Raw genomic sequence first — 20,745 nt, forward strand, 5'->3', positions numbered from 1 at the left:
CCTTGCCTCCCTTAAATGTGAAAAGTGCTGTGGTTTTTAGGTGAAAAACCCTGTGGTAGAGAAGTGGTTAAAGAGAAGCTTAGTTTGGTGGATACATGGCTAAGTAGCCATCTGTGTATGTATGTAAACATTATACTCATTGGTGTACATATCAGTTCCGAACTGTTTACCTGACAGTGTTCTACATCATCTGGTAGGACATGAATCACGGATTTAGGTCCTCCATGAGCACCAAACAAGTCCAGTTCATCAATCGCTTCAAGAGCAGCCTACAAACACAAAGAAGCAGCATGAATCATACTGTGAACAATGCATGAAATTATTCAACAGTGAGCTGAAATTCTAAAACGGTCTCTTTCTTACACCTTATGTCTTCTCATGAGGACAATTCTGTACAGCTTCCGGCCCTGCAATGTTGCCCGAGGGTTAGGGACAAAGCTTAATGATATAGTACGTCAGGTTGGTTCTCCTAACGAGAACATTGGCTCTTTTGACAAATACCAAAGTTGGAATTTCTCCATCCTTTGGCAAGATTTTTGCTAACTTTGTTTTGCTTGTCTGGGACAAGAGGGAAAAAAACCCTCCTCTTCACTCCTTTCAAAAAAATTTTGCTTTGACTTCCTGTACTTACAAAAATGCAAGTGTAGTTATCCTGCCTCCCATAGAGCTCTTCCTGTCACAATAGTTTTTATTGAAAAAAAATTTTCAGCATACAAGTTATGTAAGTATCTAATGGCATAGTGTGCAATATGTGTAGAACAAATAACAAATAAACAATATATAAAAAAATTTTCCCACATTAACATATAAATTTTCACTATAAAAATAAACTCGGTCGTATAGCTAGCTTATTATTTAGTTAAATGTCACTTTGAAATAAAGTTGCAGCTTATAATCATGGTGTAGAATAAAAAGAAACACTTAATAATACTGTGTGGATTGTAAATCCGCTTAAATCTGCAGTAAATCTGCATAAAGGTACAGAATCCGCATCCAGATGCGTAAATTCAATGCTACCCTGCTGAATTCCGCGTTAGAATTTAAAAAGCTTCAAAATCGTGCAAAAAACGCGCAAAGAGACGCGCGGAAGACGCCAATCGGTGCGAAAACGCGCTATAAACGCGTTCAACGCACCCAGGCGTGTGACCTATCTGTAAATGTGGAAAAGCACCAATATTCATATAAAAATGATGGGAAATTTCACTAAGATATAAAAACTATGATAACAAGTAGCAAATAAACAATATATAAAAAAGTTTCCCACATTAACATATAAATTTTCATTATAAAAATAAAACTCAGTCATATAACTAGCTTCTTATTAAGTTAAATGTAACTTTGAGATGGTGTAGAATAAAAAAGAGACACTCAATAGTACTCTATAGATTGTAAATCCGCTTAAATCTGCATAAAATCCGCATAAAGGTGTAGAATCCGCATCCCGATGCGTAAATGCAATGCTACCATGCGGAATTCCGCGTTGGAATTTAAAGAGCCTCAAAATCGTGCAAAATGCGCAAAAACGCGCAAACGTGCAAACGCGCAGAAAACGCGCGAAAAACGCGCAAACGCACAGAATCGCCAGCAAACCTGAATTTGTATCTGTTGTCTCCAATGCAAGGGGTAGAGGAAGTAATAACTGTAGTAAAAGTAATAGAGGTGAAAAAAGGTAATGAGAGGTAATAAAGGTGATAGAAGGTAATAGAAGGACCATGAGGAAAAAGAGAGAGAAGGAGGGAGGGAGGACACCTCAGAGTTCCAGAACCCTCGATGCCGTGTACACAGTAGGCCAGAGATCAACCTTCCTCATGAAAGATTGTAAGTTCCCGCATCTGATAGACCAAGCCTTCTCTGCCAGCAAGTTAGACTCTACTTTCCTAAGGATCTCTTCTAATCTCGGTATATGGGGTGTTTTCCAGTGATATGCCAGTTGATTCAGTTGATTCTTGGTTACAATAAAAATATGGTCAGCAATCAGTCTCTCTTGAGGGGGAAGGTCCCTAGTTCCCAAATGAAGGAGTGCCATACCAGGTGGTATCGTCTGGAGTGACATTGGCAGCTGTCTCAGAAAACCTCCAACATCATCCCAGAGTTTTCTAATTTTGGGACATTCCCATAATATATGTTCTATAGTACCCGCCATGTTACACCCCCTCCAACAAAGTGGGGAACATTTTGAATCAAAATGTGATATTTTTTCTGGGGTCATATACCACTGCCAAATGCACTTAAATAAGCCCTCATGATGACCAATACAATGAGTAGACTTTCTAAAGGACTGAACAGTCATCTCCCATTCCTCTTCATCAATGTCACGTTGAGCTCTTCCTAATGCTAACCGCTGCTAAACTCTGATATATCTGGAGTGGTGCATGCAGCCTGGAGTCATGCAACAGAACTAGCCTGTTAACTGAATTAACCCCTTCCCGACCCCCTAACGCCGATAGGCGTGGGGAAGGTGGCAGCCCCAGGACCGCCTAACGCCGAAAGGCGCCAAGTCCTGGGGCGGGGTTTTACAGGGGATCACGCGTGCAGATGCGTGCGCATCACCTCTTGAGTTCAGTCTACCAGCGGTGATCGCCACTAGGAGACTGTTATTGTACAGCGCTGCGATCTACGGGGGGAGGGGTTGGGGAAATAAATTTAAAAAATAGCCATTTTTAATTAAAACAAACAAACAAATTAATTAAAAAAAAAAATACTGCCTGCAGCAGCGATCAGAGCCCACCAACAGTAAGTTTTCTGTTGCTGGGCAGAAAAGGGGGGGGGGGGGAGGAGGATAGGGTGGATGCAGCTCAAACCACCTCATATTCACCAATGACAGGAATGATGGACATCCCACCCTTGCTTCATCCTCACTACTATTTTCCAAGAAGGAGGATAAGATCAATGACTAGGATAACAGGCTGACTGTGTCAGAGGACAACAAACACTCCACCGCTTTCTGTACACAATAGATACTGTATAATGGATTGGTGGCATCATTCAGACTTAGCTCAGTGAGGGCACCAGAATAACTAGTCTTATGTTTGGAAGTAGTTATCTTTACTTGCTAATAAATACAGTCATATGGTTGCCCCACAAAAAGGCATCAAAGACTAAATTGAACATCTTGCCACTATGGACTAATGACCATCAAATCCACTCCAGCATTTACTGACAACAGTTGTGTAGATAAGGAGCTATGGGTCCTAGTGCAAATTTTACATTGGGCCTCACAAGCAATCTATACATAATGACTGATATAGTGCACCAAATCCTCCAAAAGTCATCTACAGTAGAAGAAAAGTGTAAGTTATGGTGGCCATACATGGTACAATTTTTTCATCCAATCTTACCATTTCTATGTAATATAAGGGAACTGCCTAAATTATCCTTTCAGTATATTCACTTAATTTACCCTTATACTACATAGAAAAGGTAAGATTGGATGAAAAAAATTGTACCATGTATGGCCACCATAAGGAAGATGAATTTGATTATTAGGGAAGCACATAAGGGAAAGAATTCTGCTAATGATTGCCACTATTCAAAGCTCATACAGAGGTGATCATTACCAGCATATCACCAAATAATAGCTAATACAGCGACTAAAGGGGCCTCTAGTTGGTTCCTCTGGTCCTGAAGCCCGGGTGTGGTCGAAACCTCTGCACCTCTCTATACCCCATTGGTCAACAACAGTGATGCCATCTAGGGTTTGCCTGGAAAATCTGGGAAGTAAATAGGAGACAGGGCTTTGGATCAGCAGTTGCAGTGGCAATAGCAGCCTAAGGCTGTGATCCTGGAAACCCCAACCTGACTAACAGAATCCCCATCCTTCATCACCAGAATCCTCACTGCAGCAGATTCATTTTGTATGCACTTTATAAACAAACTTATAGTTCTGCTTTTATGTATAAATACAGTAGTAGCAGTAGAGCATTGTGCCATGTTAGCCATCCTGATTCAAAGCTTCTTGCATGTATAAGTACAATAATCCTTCAAATCTTTATATGTACGAAATGGTTTTTGACCTTCATTTTCCCAGCAAGCAAATGTCTTGCGGCTTTAATCATGGTAATCCCAGGACTGCATACTGGCTCTAATAAGAACTGACCATTTTCAGCCCTGAAATAGTAAGTGCCTCAGGACACTCTTCCTTAGAAAAGGGAGGGGGGGGGGGGGGGTGACAAGCAGATGTATGTTTAAGGCAGAAAGCTGTCTGCATTGACAGACTGGGAAGGTTCCATGTGCATACTGTATAACTGTATTCAGTCATACTGGCATGATGTAATGTTGCTTGCATCAACAAATGCTGTATGGATCAGCTCAGACGCTGTGATTTAACGAATTAGGCTATCTAGATTCAGGTACAATAACGGTTTTGCATAGGTTTACTCTGAAAATCTATAGGCGGTACTGATAAAAATAATTAATAATGGGCTCAGCTACATGAGTCATTGGGTGCATTACTGTGAACAGCATAACAATCCCCCCTCTGTTCTTGTCTCTCAAAGGATGGCAAGTAGATAATTGCAGTTTAAGATTGCAAACCATGCATTTGCATTAACTAAAGTCAGATACAATATTCAGTCAGATTTGCAGGAGAGGAGCTGCTGGAATAGTGGCGTGATCAGGAAACCTCCATGTAGGTGAGACTGGTGTTTATAAAGTTTCCATTATGTCAGGGGTGGCCATTAGGCAGATTGTGATCTACTGGTAGAACACAAAAGACTTATGGGTATATCAACCACCACCCAGCTGAGAGACATGTGCATTGTACTCTGTCTCTGACTGGGATGAGGTTAGTGTGATAAGCTGTCTTGAAGTTTTCCACAGCAGTGTAGAGGATTATGATACTGCAAGATGGGGAGTCATACATATAGAAGCATTATGTGCTATTTATGATTACAATTTTGAGTTGAACATGATATTGTAAGCATAATATTGTGACCCATTGTGGTCAAGCACTGTTCTATTTGGCTTACTGTGCAGGACTCTATGAAATGCATCTAATTGACTGGCGGCTTGTGGTAATCACTGATGGACTGCTGCTGTGCATGTGCTTCAGCTGTGGCTTGCATCTGTAGCTAGATTCTACCTGGTAGATCATTTTAAACTAGCAGACCTAAGCCTGTTTAAAAACGGGCTCTAGGTCTGTGATTCCCCGCCGCCACCACCGCCTCTTAGTGCGCATGCGCGCACCTGCCGCTAGTGTGCACACTCGGCCACCCTCTCACATGCCCGCCCATGCCTGTCGTCCTGTCTGTGTGAGGCCAAAAAGCACGGACCCAGCTACACAGAGACAACTGTCCCAGCTGTACGCAGGGACAGTTGCCTATTATTATATAGGATTGGTAATCTTCAAAAGTAGCTGAAAAGTTTAAAAACTGTGGGCACCGCTGCATTGTGCTAGCTGGCTGAATATCATAATTAAATCGAATACTTACTTTGGCCATCCCTACGGAGCTGGCATTGAGCTCTGCTATGCCTTGGTTTGTTTTATCTCCTCTTTCCCACATTCCATAATCCTGAAAATCACAGAATATAGTACAGTAAATTTATAGACACATGAATCAGGTGGCTTTGTTAAGAATTTCTTTTGCTACTATGACACACTTGTTACTGCTATTATGAATTGACTGTATAACATATTTCATTTTTGCTCGGATTAATCTGCAAACAGTAAAATCAATGGTTATGTGATTAAATGCATTCTAAATTTTTAGAGAGCATCCAATTATAGCAGAATGATACCAAACCTTTCTATGCCAGGCATTATACCCTTAAAGAGAACCCGAGGTGGGTTTGAAGAATGTTATCTGCATACAGAGGCTGGATCTGCCTATACAGCCCAGCCTCTGTTGCTATCCCAAACCCCCCTAAGGTCCCCCTGCACTCTGCAATCACTCATAAATCACAGCCACGCTGCTGACAAACAGCTTGTCAGAGCTGGCTGTGTTTATCTCTATAGTGTCAGTCTGCTGCTCTCCCCGCCTCCTGCAAAACTCCGGTCCCCACCTGCATCCCTTCCCTCCCTGCTGATTGGAGGGAAGGGATGGGGGCAGGGACCGGAGCTATGCAGGAGGCGGGGGAGCAGCCGAGACTGACACTACAGATGTAAACACAGCCTCACAGCACGGCTGTGATTTATGGGGGATTGCAGAGTGCAGGGGGACCTTAAGGGGGTTTGGGATAGCAACAGAGGCTGGGCTGTATAGGCAGATCCAGCCTCTGTATGCAGATAACATTCTTTAAACACACCTCGGGTTCTCTTTAATATTTACATAAAATAGAGTTATCATGTGCCTATGTGCATAGGAAAGCACTACCAGATCAGGCCAAGTCATGCTGATGGGCTTCAAGCATTCTGTAATTCTGAAGACTAAAATTCAGTACCAAAACTGGAGCAAGCAGGTGGAGGTGGTCTCATAGCTGGTCACATAAATAAGTCCTTCAACCTCTACCCATTTAACTTCATCAAAAAAAGGTTAGCCGAACTAATGGCCATTTTGTAAACAAAGCTAATGTCTGTAACCTAACTTTTCCCCCAAAACTTCACAGGGCTCCTTTTCTCTTTGTCAACAGGACAGGAGTATTAAGTCAGGGAAAACTTGCCCCATTACTATCTCCACAGCCAAATGGGGAACAGCGAAAAAAAATGGAATAGTGTGGTAGAATGGAATTTTGTGCAGGCCAGGGCCGGATTGAAGCATAAGAAAACATTACATTGTGAGTCCACATATCCTCCGAAGCTAAACTGAAAATGGGGCAAACCTTCTACATAATAGTGGAGACTAGAAGGTACACTGAATGTAATCTGTTTAAAGGTGGCCATTAACGGTACAATTTTTTTTAATCAGATGTGATCTTTCAATGCGGTTTTTACGATTGAAAGTTATCGGAAGGTAATTATCAGTTGATTCAATAAACGGGTTGATTAGGGCATATTCTCTGTTCTGATTTGATCGTAAAAACCAACATTCGGATCAATTACATTTTCTGTTCCAAATCAACCATAGAATCGTTTTATATTGATTTTCACCCCACAATGCGCAGTTTTATGCACAATTGTAAAAATTGCGTCGAAAGATCGCATCTGTTCAAAAAGATGTACCGTTAATAGGCACCTTAAAAGTAAATAATTATGATCTGACAACAAGGAGAGTATTTGTGCATTAACCAGATACTTTAATGTGGCAGACATGAGACAGAATCTGGAGATTTTCTACAAACATTTCTTCTTTGTACAGCCCAGGAATTCTACTTATACTGAGAACTGGGTGTTAGAAAGTTTGAAAACTCCAGGTCACAGCATGGCCAACAGATACTCACAGATTCTCATTCTTATCCAGATCTTTCTTTTCCTTTGATTGGACCATTAACCTTTGTACATTCACTAACAACAATATTGATCAACAAACTCAAAATTCTTCCAAACAGTAAAAAATGTATGGCATTACTCACAGCAACTTTATAAGCAGCTTCTATATAAAATACTAGATTCTGAATAAAGGCCACTTCATCCAGTGTAAACACAATGCGGAGACCTGAAATGAACAAAAATAAAAACATTCTCGTCAGATTAGAATTTTTTGATTATAATATATAATACATTACAATACATTTTTCTGATCGATTTGCATAGAAGTGATCAGAAAATTGATCAGAAAAATGATCGGAAATCCGATCAGATCTGTCGGAAATTATCTATCGACCCATGGAAAACTGCATGGTGTGTACCAGAAATTAACCCCATCGGACTGCATGGCTCTGGCCTTTTAAGGATAGCCCACAATAATAGCCCTTTTTTATTGTGATCACAGTGATTGGCTCACTGGTTCAGGAGCCATTGAAATAGGGCAGCATTCAATGCTTGGTTGTACAGCTCCAGGAGTTCTGGCAGGTAGAGCTTTAGCTGTTCTCAGTATGGCTGTAGCCCAACATTCCTTAACTTTTCCGCTCAGCTACTAATATCACATGCTGAAGTAAATAATCCTGAAGTGAACATTCTACAGAGAATCAGTGCTGAGGATACAGTCTTATTGCTGACAATGCCTTTCACAGGATTGATCCACTGAAATAAGAATTTATTAATAGGTGACAGCAAAAGTTAGAGAAAAGTCAAGCAGTGCCAGGCCTGAGGAGGATCTTCCCACCAGGAGTATCCAGAGCTGTAAGTTCCAACTGGAAACTGAACCACATTCAGAAATATCCCCCCCCCCCCCCAATAAAAAAGGCCTACTTATACTGACATTATAGCTCCATTCACAAGCGAACAGAACACTTAAGGTTCCCATACACTTATAGATGGGCACCTGATGAAGTCAAAAGACAGATCTATTCCTGCCACAAACTACACTTCGATTCTTAATTTATTTCAGCAGGAAATCTATAAAAAGCTATAGAATCTCTAGGTGACCCAGTTGTTCCCCCATATACTAATGTCCTCCCTGTCTGCCCTAGAGCTGATTAGTAGGCCCTCCAGGTCTCCCTCCAAGCTAATGGTGGCCCCCCTCAGTCCCTGCAGAGTACTTGCGGCAGCAGAGTGAGCTCACCTGACCAACTAGCACAGTCCCTCCATTCAGTGTCCTTCCATCTCTGCCAGTGCCCATTCTCGGCATGTATGTACTAACATAACAAACCCGAGGGCTATGGAGAATGGGTGCCGACAAGGATGGATGGACAGAGGCTAGAGGGAGTGCGCCGACAAGACAGGAGACTTCGCTTCCCTGCCAAGGGTATGCTGCATGGGCCCTGGGGGAGAACTATTAGCTGGAGGGGGGGGGGGGGAGGGACACCCCTGGGGACCCATCAGCAGCTCTGGGGCCCTAAGCAATTGTCTACTCACAGGACATTATTCCCTTTTGTCTGATCCGATTGATAATTTTGATTGATTTCAGATGGAAATTGATCAAAATTATGATTGAGCAGCCATGTTGAGATACTGATCTCCAACAGACTTGATCACAGTGATTGAATCTGCCAGAGGACATCAATTAGTTCATAGGTTTATTTACAGGAATATTTTTTTCTATTTATTAAAAAAGTGATATTTCTGAAGAAATGCTCTTCTGCTGATTGACTTATTAATAAAAATGTGTCAGATTTAATGAGGGTTTGTATCCTGTTTGTTTCCTGGAACCCCCACTTTTGATGATGATTATCAGCACTAGGTAAGAAGTTTTGAGTCAGGATGATACAATTTATTGGGTAAATTAAAAGAATTAGAGTAAGCAAGCTTTCGGTTGTGCAGCCTTTGTCAGACTTAAACCCTGTTTGCTTACTAGCTGATGGAACATACATGCAACATCAAAAGGGGATACATAAACAGGATTTAAAGAGAACCAGAGACAAAATACATAAAAGCTTTTATACATACCTGGGGCTTCCTCCAGCCCCATAAGCCTGGATCGCTCCCACGCTGCCGTCCTCCTCTGCCTGGATCTGCCGACACCGGGTCCCGTCATTTCCGCCAGTCGGTCGGCGGACGGGACCAATTATCCGCATCATAGGGGCTCCCTCCATACCCTTAAGCTTGCGGCTCCATACTGCGCAGCCGCATGCATACTGGTATTGAGAGAGCCCCTGTACATGCGGATAATTGTCCGTGTCCGCCTGGAAGTGACAGAACCTGGTAGCGGCGATAGAGGAAGCGGAGGATGGCGGCGTGGGAGCGATCCAGGCTTATGGGGCTGGAGGAAGCTTCAGGTATGTATGGTGGGATACCGTTTGAATTCGGAATTTACGATGTCTCTTCATCACTAGAGTCTGCTTTATGTCATGTTGAGGATTCTATTGATCTTATCACTTTAGATAGGATGCCTGGGAAAGCCTCCTCAGTAACAGTTAAGGCATCTAATTACATTTATGTTTGCTAAAGAATGTTTCTCCTCTGTATGTCAGTGTATATAAGCTGTGTTTTTCAGTTTTGGTCAGGAACCAGTCCGACGAAGGCTTTTTATAAGTCGAAAGCTCACTGTTTATCCATCTCTAAGTTAGCCAATAAATGGTATCATCCTGATTCAAAACTTCTTGCTTTCAGGTATGTATAAAAGCTTTTTTCATTTTTCACTATCGTTCGTCTCTGGTTCCCTTTAAGTCTGGCGAAAGCTTGCTTACTCTTATTCTTTTAACCTTCTTGGCGGTAAAGCCGCGCAGGAGGTTTTCTCAGGCCCTGCTGGGCCGATTTGCATAAATTTTTTTTTGCTGCGTGCACTTTGCTAGCTGCGTGAGCACACCGATCGCCGCCATCCGCCGCGCCACCCCCCCCCCCAGACCCCGTGCGCTGCCTGGCCAATCAGTGCCAGGCAGCGCTGAGGGGTGGATTGGGACTCCCAATGACGTCACGACGTCGGTGACGTCATCCCGCCCCGTCGCCATGGCGACAGGGGAAGCCCTCCAGGAAATCCCGTTCTTTGAATGGGATTTCCTGATCGAAGTGGGCGGGGGGATGCCGCTGCATAGCGGCTATCATGTAGCGAGCCCTGGACTAGCTACATGATTTAAAAATTTTTTTTTTTTTAAAGACTGCTGCGCTGCCCCCTGGCGGATTTTAATAGACCGCCAGGAGGGTTGTTACCTAATGATTTCATCAAGACTCAAAACTTTTTACTTTTACTAATCGCTAACATGGTACAATACTTTACTGCTACTAATCGGCAATAAGTGGTGATTACAATATTAAGTGGTAATTAGCACAATTACCATATTATAGATTGCCATATAGTATTCTCTAATATAAAAGTGGAGAACGCAAATTCATTTCATTGGAGCAGAGTGGAGAACAGGGTGATTCTTTTTCAAACATCAATTCAAAACATTTGGCACAGGTTGCCACTGTAAAAAGTGGTAATGCATAGCTGCAACTGAAGTCAGTGGATGCCCCAACTTTTGCCGTACAAGCTGTTTGCCCACTTCTGATCTCAGGGGTCCATTCCATAAAATGAAGTTGCGGTTTGCCCCTTTGGCATAATTACAGTGGGTCATCAAAGTACTGATCACCACACTAAAAAAGACCTTAATTTTAAACCACAATCTACTGAAATAAAAATCAACATGATCAGATTTCTGAAATGGACAATATATAATAATAGCAATTATTTCATCTTCCAGATATTTGTTACTTTAAAGGGTGTATGCTAGAGATTGTGGATGAACAGATTATTAGCATGGAAAAAGCCCAAAAGTTAGGATCTTTATAATTCCAGAAAATACTTAATATTGAAATTGAAACTAAGAAAAAATAATTCATTAAAGAGGAGCTGTTAGGTATAAGGTCTCAGAGAAAATAAACACATATCAGTAGCTAAATATTGGCTGTACTTACATTACATATGCATTTCACTGTCCACGTTTGTACTTCACAGAATTTGTATAAAGTATGTGCAGAGAATGATGCTCCTGACAGCTCATGGCAGGTTCCATGTTTGTCTGTCTCGTATGAAGCCAATTGTGATGTCATATCCTCCCTGCTTCCTGATGATTCCACTCACAAAAAAGCTCGTAATGAATAACACTACTCTGCAGTGAATATTAATTAGCCATGTGGCTAGGAACAATAGCGGATTCCTGCAGTGTACTCTGCCTGATGATTTATCAGTGCTGTGAGCTGGGCTGCATTACATGCTGTTGTAACTTGAGCCTGTAACTTCTCACTAGCAGCCAGAGGGGAGGGCCCCAGAATGCTTTGCTGTATGGTATGCAGCCTCTCGCCCTTTTTAAGAGCTTGGGAATACAGAGCCTTGCTGTCAGCATACATCAAAAGTAAGAGATTTTTAACTTCAGTATTGCCTTTTTGGCTTCCTTCTAAACTGTTTAACACAGGAGAATAGAGGTTTAAATTAGCTTTTGCAGCTGGACAGTTACTCTTTAAAGGTCTAGAGTAAAATTATATAAACCGATCTGCCAAATAAATCAGATGTTGCCCTAATAAGTAGAAGTATTCAATATTTCCCCACCACCATTGCTAACCCCTATGTACCTGTAAAGGTTCGACTTTACCGGCAACAAAGACTAACAACGAGTCTTTTCAACAATGTTGTCCGCACAATGATAGTGCAAATGACCAACTCATTTAAATACTGCATGCGGAAGCGACATTATGAACGACATGCGTGCATACTGTAGAAAAATGTCGTTTAAAAAAAAAATCCGCTGGAAGGATTGGGCAAAACGCCGGCTATTGGAAGCTCATCGTTGTCATTTGGTTACTTTTTAACACATTTGTCAGCCGATGCGGCAAAATCTGTAGTTTGCCGGACCTTTCAAGCAACTTCATTCAGTGTGTGTACATAGCTTAAGTGTCGGTGATACTCTGGGTGGAATTTGTGGTCCTGTTAATTTCCTACCTGCAGATAATTTTTGGAGTTACATTTTTGAACATGCATTGCTGGAACCATTTCATAGACAACGAATTGTCTAAATGGAGCAACATTCATCCAAAACCGATATAAAAAAAATATGAACAGCTTAATTTCCTCTCAACAGGTTTGCTTTTTTCTTGAATGCATTTCTATGTACAAGGTTATGACTTGTTTACAAGGTTATGACTTGTTTACAAGGTTATGACTTGTTACTAATGTGTAGTTATGTATAAATGTGCAACTTTGTTTTACAACAAGAACAATTCTTATACCTTTAGATATATTTTTGTATTTAATAGTAACAGGATACATAACGTGAGCAAGATAGGAAGACTGTCATCCACTTCCTTTTTTAAAAATGCAGTTCTGTGGCTGTTATGCTGGTATTTTAGTCCCAGATGTGCCTGTATCATTCCTGCACTAGGCATGCAGCCAGTGACTTGCCAATGGAATTGTATATTGAGGGAGGAACTGAAGGCTCATTAAAATTCTTACAAAAATATTATTTTAAATGTAGAAAAACTTCTCATAGTGATGTCTCAACGCAGACTACAAGTAAGGGGAAAAGGGTGTTCGCAGATGAGCTTTAACAATTGAGTAATAACTGCACTATTAAAGTCCTCTTTAAATTCAAAAATGTTTTCCGCTTTGAGCAGACCAGACAAAACCCCATATCCGTAGCACTACATGCCTTCAAAAACTCAATTTTAGAATTTATATTGTTAGTTCTGAACATTGTGTGTATTACAGTAACTTTTGGGGGTTTTATTGCTGTATGGGTCCCTACCGCAGTTATTGTTCCTCAATTCCTGCCCCCTGAGTGTAGCCATGGTGGCTTTGGTATTAAATCTAGTAGTACCGGGGACAGGAAATAAAGATCAGTAATGCAAACTGGTGGGGGCCATACACTGACAGAGGGTCAGAAGATTCAACCATCTGGGGACAGGAGATAAAGATCAGGACATGAATTAAAGATCAGTAATGCAAACTAGTAGGGGCCCATACACTGTAAGAGGGTCAACAGATTCAACCATCGGATTGCTCTCTGATCAAATCTGATCAGAGAGGGGTTTATTGCTGTCGGTGTATGGCACAAAGTATTCCAATAGATTTCCACTTGAAGACCAGCCAGGGGTGCGCTACTCAATTAAATGCCACTACCGCCGCGCACCCAACCAAGCCCTTTCAAGCGAGATCTTTCCAGCACATCGAATTGATTATTATTTTAAATGGATTTCTGGACAAAAACAATCAGATTGGCAGGTTGCAGCATCGATCTCTGCCAGATTTATTTTATCATTGGCTGGATATTGATGCCGCAACTGTTCTTTACCCTACAAAAATTTTACATTAGTTGCGGTTGTGGATATTCTTACAAATGGGGATATTCGACAGCAATCAAAATATAAGACAGTTTTTTGACGCCTCACTACAGCATCCTTAATCAAAATATTTTTTCTCTGCTATTGGGCTTTTAATGCCTCAGTTTATCTAATTGCATCTGTTTTTTGGACTGTGAACCTAAAGGTTTCTTTTGAGGAAGATTACTCCTATTACCTGCTGCCGTCATTTCTGCGAGGCAAAGCAGAAAGAGCGAGGTAGCGTCGACTTGTAAATGTCCCCATTGGTCGTCACCCACAACAGTGCTGCACGTTGCTGTGTTGTACTTTGCATGAAGACAATCTGTCGTACTCTGTGTGTGTTTGAATTTTTCAACTTTCTCCACCTGATAATAAAAAGAAATGATCGCTATCCATTATAAAGGCAGGCAGTAACGTTAAACAAATTATGTGGCATGCAGTAGAAAATGTATGGGTTTCCCAAGCAATGTTAAATGCATTATAATTGCAGAGCACTGCCAAAGGCCTAATACTGATAGATAAAGAAATAGTGGGCCTCCATCATTTGGTTCCCAAAAGCGAACAGTATGATGAAAGCTTAAGCGAGTGCACATACCTTATGGTATACATGACAAACTCAGGCCCTGGCCGCAGAGCTTCAAATTTGGCCCGCAAATGGTTTCCCCACTATGCATTATGTTTGGCCCACTTTAGATCACAAAGACCTCTATATTGGAGGTGAAGCCCTGGACCACCAGGTAAGCCATATGGGGGAGAAAAGGGAGAAAGCACTAGACACCAGGGGTCTGTATAGGTAAGACAGAGGGCCACTAGACACCAGGGAATTGTATAAGGGAGCGAGAGCCACTAAGCACCAGAGAACTGTACAGGAGAGGGAGGATCACTAGACACCAGTGAACTTTATAGGGGAGGGAGGTGGGCCAGTAGACAGCATTGAACAGTATGGGGAGGAAGGCCATTAGACACCTGGGAACTGTATAGGGCTACACACTAGGGAAATGTATAGGGGAGGGAGGACTACTAGTCACCATGGAACTGTATGGGGGGCACAAGACTCCAGGGAACTGTATAGGGTAGGGGGGCAGACCACTAGACACTAGGGAACTGTATGGGGGCACTACACACTAGGGAACTGTATAGGGAGGAGGGCTACCAGATACCATGGAACAGTATATGGGAGGGGGCTACTAGACACCGGGGAACTATACACTAGGGAACTGTATGGGTGGGGGCATTAGACACCAGGGAACTGTATTAAGGGGGTGTTAGACATCAGGGAATTAGATGGGGGGGGGCATAACACATCAGGGAACTGTACAGAGGGGAGGACAACTAAACACCAGGGAACTGTATAGGGGAGGTGGGGCACTACATACCAGGGAACTGTATGGGGGTGGGGCACTACATACCAGGGAACTGTATGGGGGTGGGGCACTACACATCAGGGAACTGTATGGGGGTGGGGCACTACACACCAGGGAACTGTATGAGGGGGATTAGACACCAGTGAATTTTATAAGGGAGGGAGTGGCCACTAGCTACTATATTTCGAGATTGGTCTGAAACTTGGTCCCATGGTTTCATTTCGGCCCACTTTGTATTTGAGTTTGACACCCCAGCCTAGTGTAGTTATGACAAATTCTAATGTGGGTAACATGATGGAGTTTCAGAAAAGTTAAACAAACAATGCATGCGAGTTTGATTCCTCACAATAAACAACATATGACATATCAGAAATTGAACAAAAATCTGAGCACAAATTAGTTTTAGCTAAAATGTTTTATTATTTTTGTCACATGAGCAAAATACATTCACATCTCAAGGTCCAAATGATTTAAACAAGCAGATAATTAATGGAGAAAATAGCCTGTTTTCTAGATTTTTGGCATTCTGGCCTTTAGCTTGTATTTTGTATCATGTACTATGTTGATGCTTTCTGTGAACTAGTAGCTCTGACACATTTATTATTAATCATTTTTTTAAATGAAAATGATTCATACTTTTATGAAAATATTACCCCGCCTATTTTTCACAGTCCTTTCTTCAATGTACTCCAGGCCTGATTTTCAAAAGCGGTGATGAATAATGATCCACAATGAGGCAGAAAAAAAAATCTAGCTTGCCCTACTTATAGAAAAAGTGCCCATGCCAGTCCACAAGATGGCACAAGGCACATTTACTAAGCATTCACCATCCACCATTTCAGCCTGATATGCCTCAGGCAAAGGCTGCAGTGATCTCCAGCAAATAACCGGCCTTGCTGCGTTAGAACAATTGGATATATTCAGCAAGCACTGGCAGAATGATCGTATAAATACAGGTGCACTGCAGTCTCACTGGTATTTATGCTAGTTACATAGTGCCTGCTGCACAAAAAGTATAACTCATGTTACCTAGGTAATGCACACATTGCTAGTATAGCACGCATTATGCAAGTAACATAACAAACAGTATATCAGCAATGCATCTGTGACCTCGGTAAAATGAATTGCACTGTTGGTGTGTACCTGATGTAAGTATGGGTACCATTCCTGTACGCTAAAAGTAATTTTACCGGCACAGAACATGCCCCCATGTATCTTATAAGTGCTTTCTTTACAAAGTGCTGCAAATCTTTAATATCCTTAATCATTTTTACTAATTTAAGTGATGTTGTAGGACACCTGTACACATACTAGGTTCTTTGCCAAGACAGTACCGATAGGCCGCATCACCGAAATTCCCTCTAATCTCCAAAGATGGGCAAAGATAAATGACTGCAACACTCTCCCAGAATAGATCTGTGTGCCATTTTGGGTGTTATTTTTGATTGGGAAATGCTCCTTTTTAATACAAAGTGCAAAAAAAGGCAACCCTTCACAGGGCGCTCCACTTAAAGAGATTCTGAAGTCTCGATAAAACCCAGTTTTTACTTAAGTAACTTCATTAGCACTAATGCCCTACCTAAAATGCTGCATCCCCGCGGCTGAAATCGCTATTGAACACCCTGAATACAAGGGCAAAAATCCACGACTTTCTTGGTCGTGGATTTTGCTGCTAGGGGAGGCAGAGCTGTGGGCTGTAGCTCTGCCTCCATTCTGAAATAAGACAGAGGGGCGGGGAGAGGCGGCGATCAGCGCTGATTGACGAGAGTAGAGGCAGAGCTAAAGCCCAAAGCTCTGTCTGTACTAGGAAGCGCTGCCTAAATCTCCCCCCAGGGATTTTGGTGTGTTTAATAGCGATTTCAGCCATGGGGATGCGGCGTTTCAGGTAGGGCATTAGTGCTTATGAAGTTACTTAAGTAAAAAACGTGTTTTTATTTGTTTTTTTTGAGACTTCACAGTCTCTTTAACCCTAGTCAGGCACTCAAAAATTTAGTAAGGATCAAATATTTCTCGAGACAGGGCTGTTTCTTGAGCAGTGCGACCGCCCTGGGCACAGACCGGCAAGTAGAAGAAGGGGGGCACAGGCAGAAGGACATAACTGATAGGGAGCTGCTGACGCCTGGTGCAGCCAAATGGAAGAAGAAAGAAGATTACCAGTGTGATCACCTTCCTTGACTTCTCCTGGGCTGCCTGTGTCCGACGTCAAGTCACCATCACGTGATGACACCTGATGTCCTGTAGCGGTACTGCAGGCTGTCAGTGCGCATGCCCATGAAGGAGTTGGCTTTCCGGGCTCTCTTTGCATGTGTGTTTTCCTGGCCCCTGCTTTCTCCTGGATGAGTGGGTCGTCACTATTAAGTAGGCAGATCTACTTGTGACCTGTGGCTGTAAACAGTGAGGGTTCACGAATCCAAGCCTAGAAACTGCCCTGTCTTGAGATAGCACAACAATGTTTTGCAGTTTGAAAAAGAGTTAAAATCTTTATTTGCACAAAATACAAAAAATGTTTTTCTTATTGAAAGCAATTGAGACAATCCAATTGGTTAACCTTCGTGAAGATCACAGATGTAGTGTAAGTAAGTCTAGAAAACTCTTTTTTCAACTGCAAAACATTGTTGTGGCAGCTCAAGAAATACTTCATCCTTACTAAATTATTGAATGACATTCTGGGTGAGCAGATATTTCCAAACAATGCATTTTCAGTAATTCAATTTATCAGAAATAAATAAGATCAGTTTCAACCACAACTACAATGCTACAAAAAGGTTTTAACCACTTGAGGACCTAGGGCTTTCTACCCCTTAAGGACCGGCCACTTTTTTTCCATTCAGACCACTGCAGCTTTCACGGTTTATTGCTCGCTCATACAACCTACCACCTAAATGAATTTTGGCTCCTTTTCTTGTCACTAATAAAGCTTTCTTTTGGTGCTATTTGATTGCTCCTGCAATTTTTACTTTTTATTATATTCATCAAAAAAGACATGAATTTTGGCAAAAAAATGATTTTTTTAACTTTCTGTGCTGACATTTTTCAAATAAAGTAAAATTTCTGTATACATGCAGCGCGAAAAATGTGGACAAACATGTTTTTGATTAAAAAAAACCCATTCAGTGTATATTTATTGGTTTGGGTAAAAGTTATAGCGTTTACAAACTATGGTGCAAAAAGTGAATTTTCTCATTTTCAAGCATCTATGACTTTTCTGACCCCCTGTCATGTTTCATGAGGGGCTAGAATTCCAGGATAGTATAAATACCCCCCAAATTACCCCATTTTGGAAAGAAGACATCCCAAAGTATTCACTGAGAGGCATAGTGAGTTCATAGAAGATATTATTTTTTGTCACAAGTAAGCGGAAAATGACACTTTGTGAGAAAAAAAAAAAGAAAAAAAGTTTCCATTTCTTCTAACTTGCGACAAAAAAAAAAATGAAATCTGCCACGGACTCACCATGCCCCTCTCTGAATACCTTGAAGGGTCTACTTTCCAAAATGGGGTCATTTGTGGGGTGTGTTTACTGTTCTGACATTTTGGGGGGTGCTAAATTGTAAGCACCCCTGTAAAGCCTAAAGGGGCTCATTGGACTTTGGACCCCTTAGCACAGTTAGGCTGCAAAAAAGTGCCACACATGTGGTATTGCCGTACTCAGGAGAAGTAGTATAATGTGTTTTGGGGTGTATTTTTACACATACCCATGCTGGGTGGGAGAAATATCTCTGTAAATGACAATTTGTTAATTTTTTTTACACACAATTGTCCATTTACAGAGATCTTTCTCCCACTCAGCATGAGTATGTGTAAAAATACACCACAAAACACATTATACTACTTCTCCTGAGTACGGCAATACCACATGTGTGGCACTTTCTTGCACCCTAACTGCGCTAAAGGGCCCAAAGTCCAATGAGTACCTTTAGGATTTCACAGGTCATTTTGAGAAATTTCGTTTCAAGACTACTCCTCACGGTTTAGGGCCCCTAAAATGCCAGGGCAGTATAGGAACCCCACAAATGACCCCATTTTAGAAAGAAGACACCCCAAGGTATTCCGTTAGGAGTATGGTGAGTTCATAGAAGATTTTATTTTTTGTCAAAAGTTAGCGGAAAATGACACTTTGTGAAAAAACACAATTAAAATCAATTTCCGCTAACTTGTGACAAAAAATAAAATCTTCTATGAACTCGCCATACTACTAACGAAATACCTTGGGGTGTCTTCTTTCTAAAATGGGGTCATTTGTGGGGTTCCTATACTGCCCTGGCATTTTAGGGGCCCTAAACCGTGAGGAGTAGTCTTGAAACGAAATTTCTCAAAATGACCTGTGAAATCCTAAAGGTACTCATTGGACTTTGGGCCCTTTAGCGCAGTTAGGGTGCAAAAAAGTGCCACACATGTGGTATCGCCATACTCGGGAGAAGTAGTACAATGTGTTTTGGGGTGTATTTTTACACATACCCATGCTGGGGGGGAGAAATACCTCTGTAAATGGACAATTGTGTGTAAAAAAATCAAAAGATTGTCATTTACAGAAGTATTTCTCCCACCCAGCATGGGTATGTGTAAAAATACACCCCAAAACACATTATACTACTTCTCCCGAGTACGGCGATACCACATGTGTGGCACTTTTTTGCACCCTAACTGCACTAAGGGGCCCAAAGTCCAATGAGTACCTTTAGGATTTCACAGGTCATTTTTGTTTCAAGACTACTCCTCACGGTTTAGGGCCCCTAAAATGCCAGGGCAGTATAGGAACCCCACAAATGACCCCATTTTAGAAAGAAGACACCCCAAGGTATTCCGTTAGGAGTATGGTGAGTTCATAGAAGTTTTTATTTTTTTGTCACAAGTTAGCGGAAATTGATTTTAATTGTTTTTTTTCACAAAGTGTCATTTTCCGCTAACTTGTGACAAAAAATAAAATCTTCTATGAACTCACCATACTCCGTACGGAATACCTTTGGGTGTCTTCTTTCTAGAATGGGGTCATTTGTGGGGTTCCTATACTGCCCTGGCATTTTAGGGGCCCTAAACCGTGAGGAGTAGTCTTGAAACCAAATGTCGCAAAATGACCTGCGAAATCCTAAAGGTACTCATTGGACTTTGGGCCCCTTAGCGTACTTAGGGTGTAAAAAAAAGTGCCACACATGTGGTACCGCCGTACTCAGGAGAAGTAGTATAATGCGTTTTGGGGTGTATTTTTCCACATACCCATGCTAAGTGGGAGAAATATCTCTGTAAATGACAATTGTTTGATTTTTTTACACACAATTGTCCATTTACATAGAAATTTCTCCTACCCAGCATGGGTATGTGTAAAAATACACCCCAAAACACATTATACTACTTTTCCTGAGTACGGCGGTACCACATGTGACACTTTTTTGCAGCCTAGGTGCGCTAAGGGGCCCAACGTCTTATTCACAGGTCATTTTGAGGCATTTGTTCTCTAGACTACTCCTCGCGGTTTAGGGCCCCTAAAATGCAAGGGCAGTATAGGAACCCCACAAGTGACCCCATTTTAGAAAGAAGACACCCCAAGGTATTCCGTTAGGTGTATGGCGAGTTCATAGAAGATTTTATTTTTTGTCACAAGTTAGTGAAAAATGACACTTTGTGAAAAAAAAACAATAAAAATCAATTTCCGCTAACTTTTGACAAAAAATAAAATCT

General features: G+C 41.6%; 1 protein-coding gene across 3 annotated transcripts in view; it reads right to left on the reverse strand.

Annotated features, from left to right (window-relative positions):
• PHKA2 (phosphorylase kinase regulatory subunit alpha 2) overlaps positions 1-20,745 on the reverse strand; it is a 175,585-nt gene that overhangs the window by 85,530 nt on the left and 69,310 nt on the right. For all 3 annotated transcript variants that reach the window (XM_068269976.1, XM_068269978.1, XM_068269977.1), the window contains exons 5-8: positions 13,902-14,070; positions 7,447-7,529; positions 5,430-5,510; positions 171-269 (exon numbers count right to left, since the gene is read on the reverse strand). In XM_068269976.1, coding sequence (XP_068126077.1) covers positions 171-269; positions 5,430-5,510; positions 7,447-7,529; positions 13,902-14,070 — 432 coding nt within the window. The remainder of the gene's footprint in view (positions 1-170; positions 270-5,429; positions 5,511-7,446; positions 7,530-13,901; positions 14,071-20,745) is intronic.

The sequence above is a fragment of the Hyperolius riggenbachi genome, chromosome 2 (genome assembly GCF_040937935.1).
Source record: "Hyperolius riggenbachi isolate aHypRig1 chromosome 2, aHypRig1.pri, whole genome shotgun sequence".
Classification (NCBI taxonomy): Eukaryota; Metazoa; Chordata; class Amphibia; order Anura; family Hyperoliidae; genus Hyperolius; species Hyperolius riggenbachi.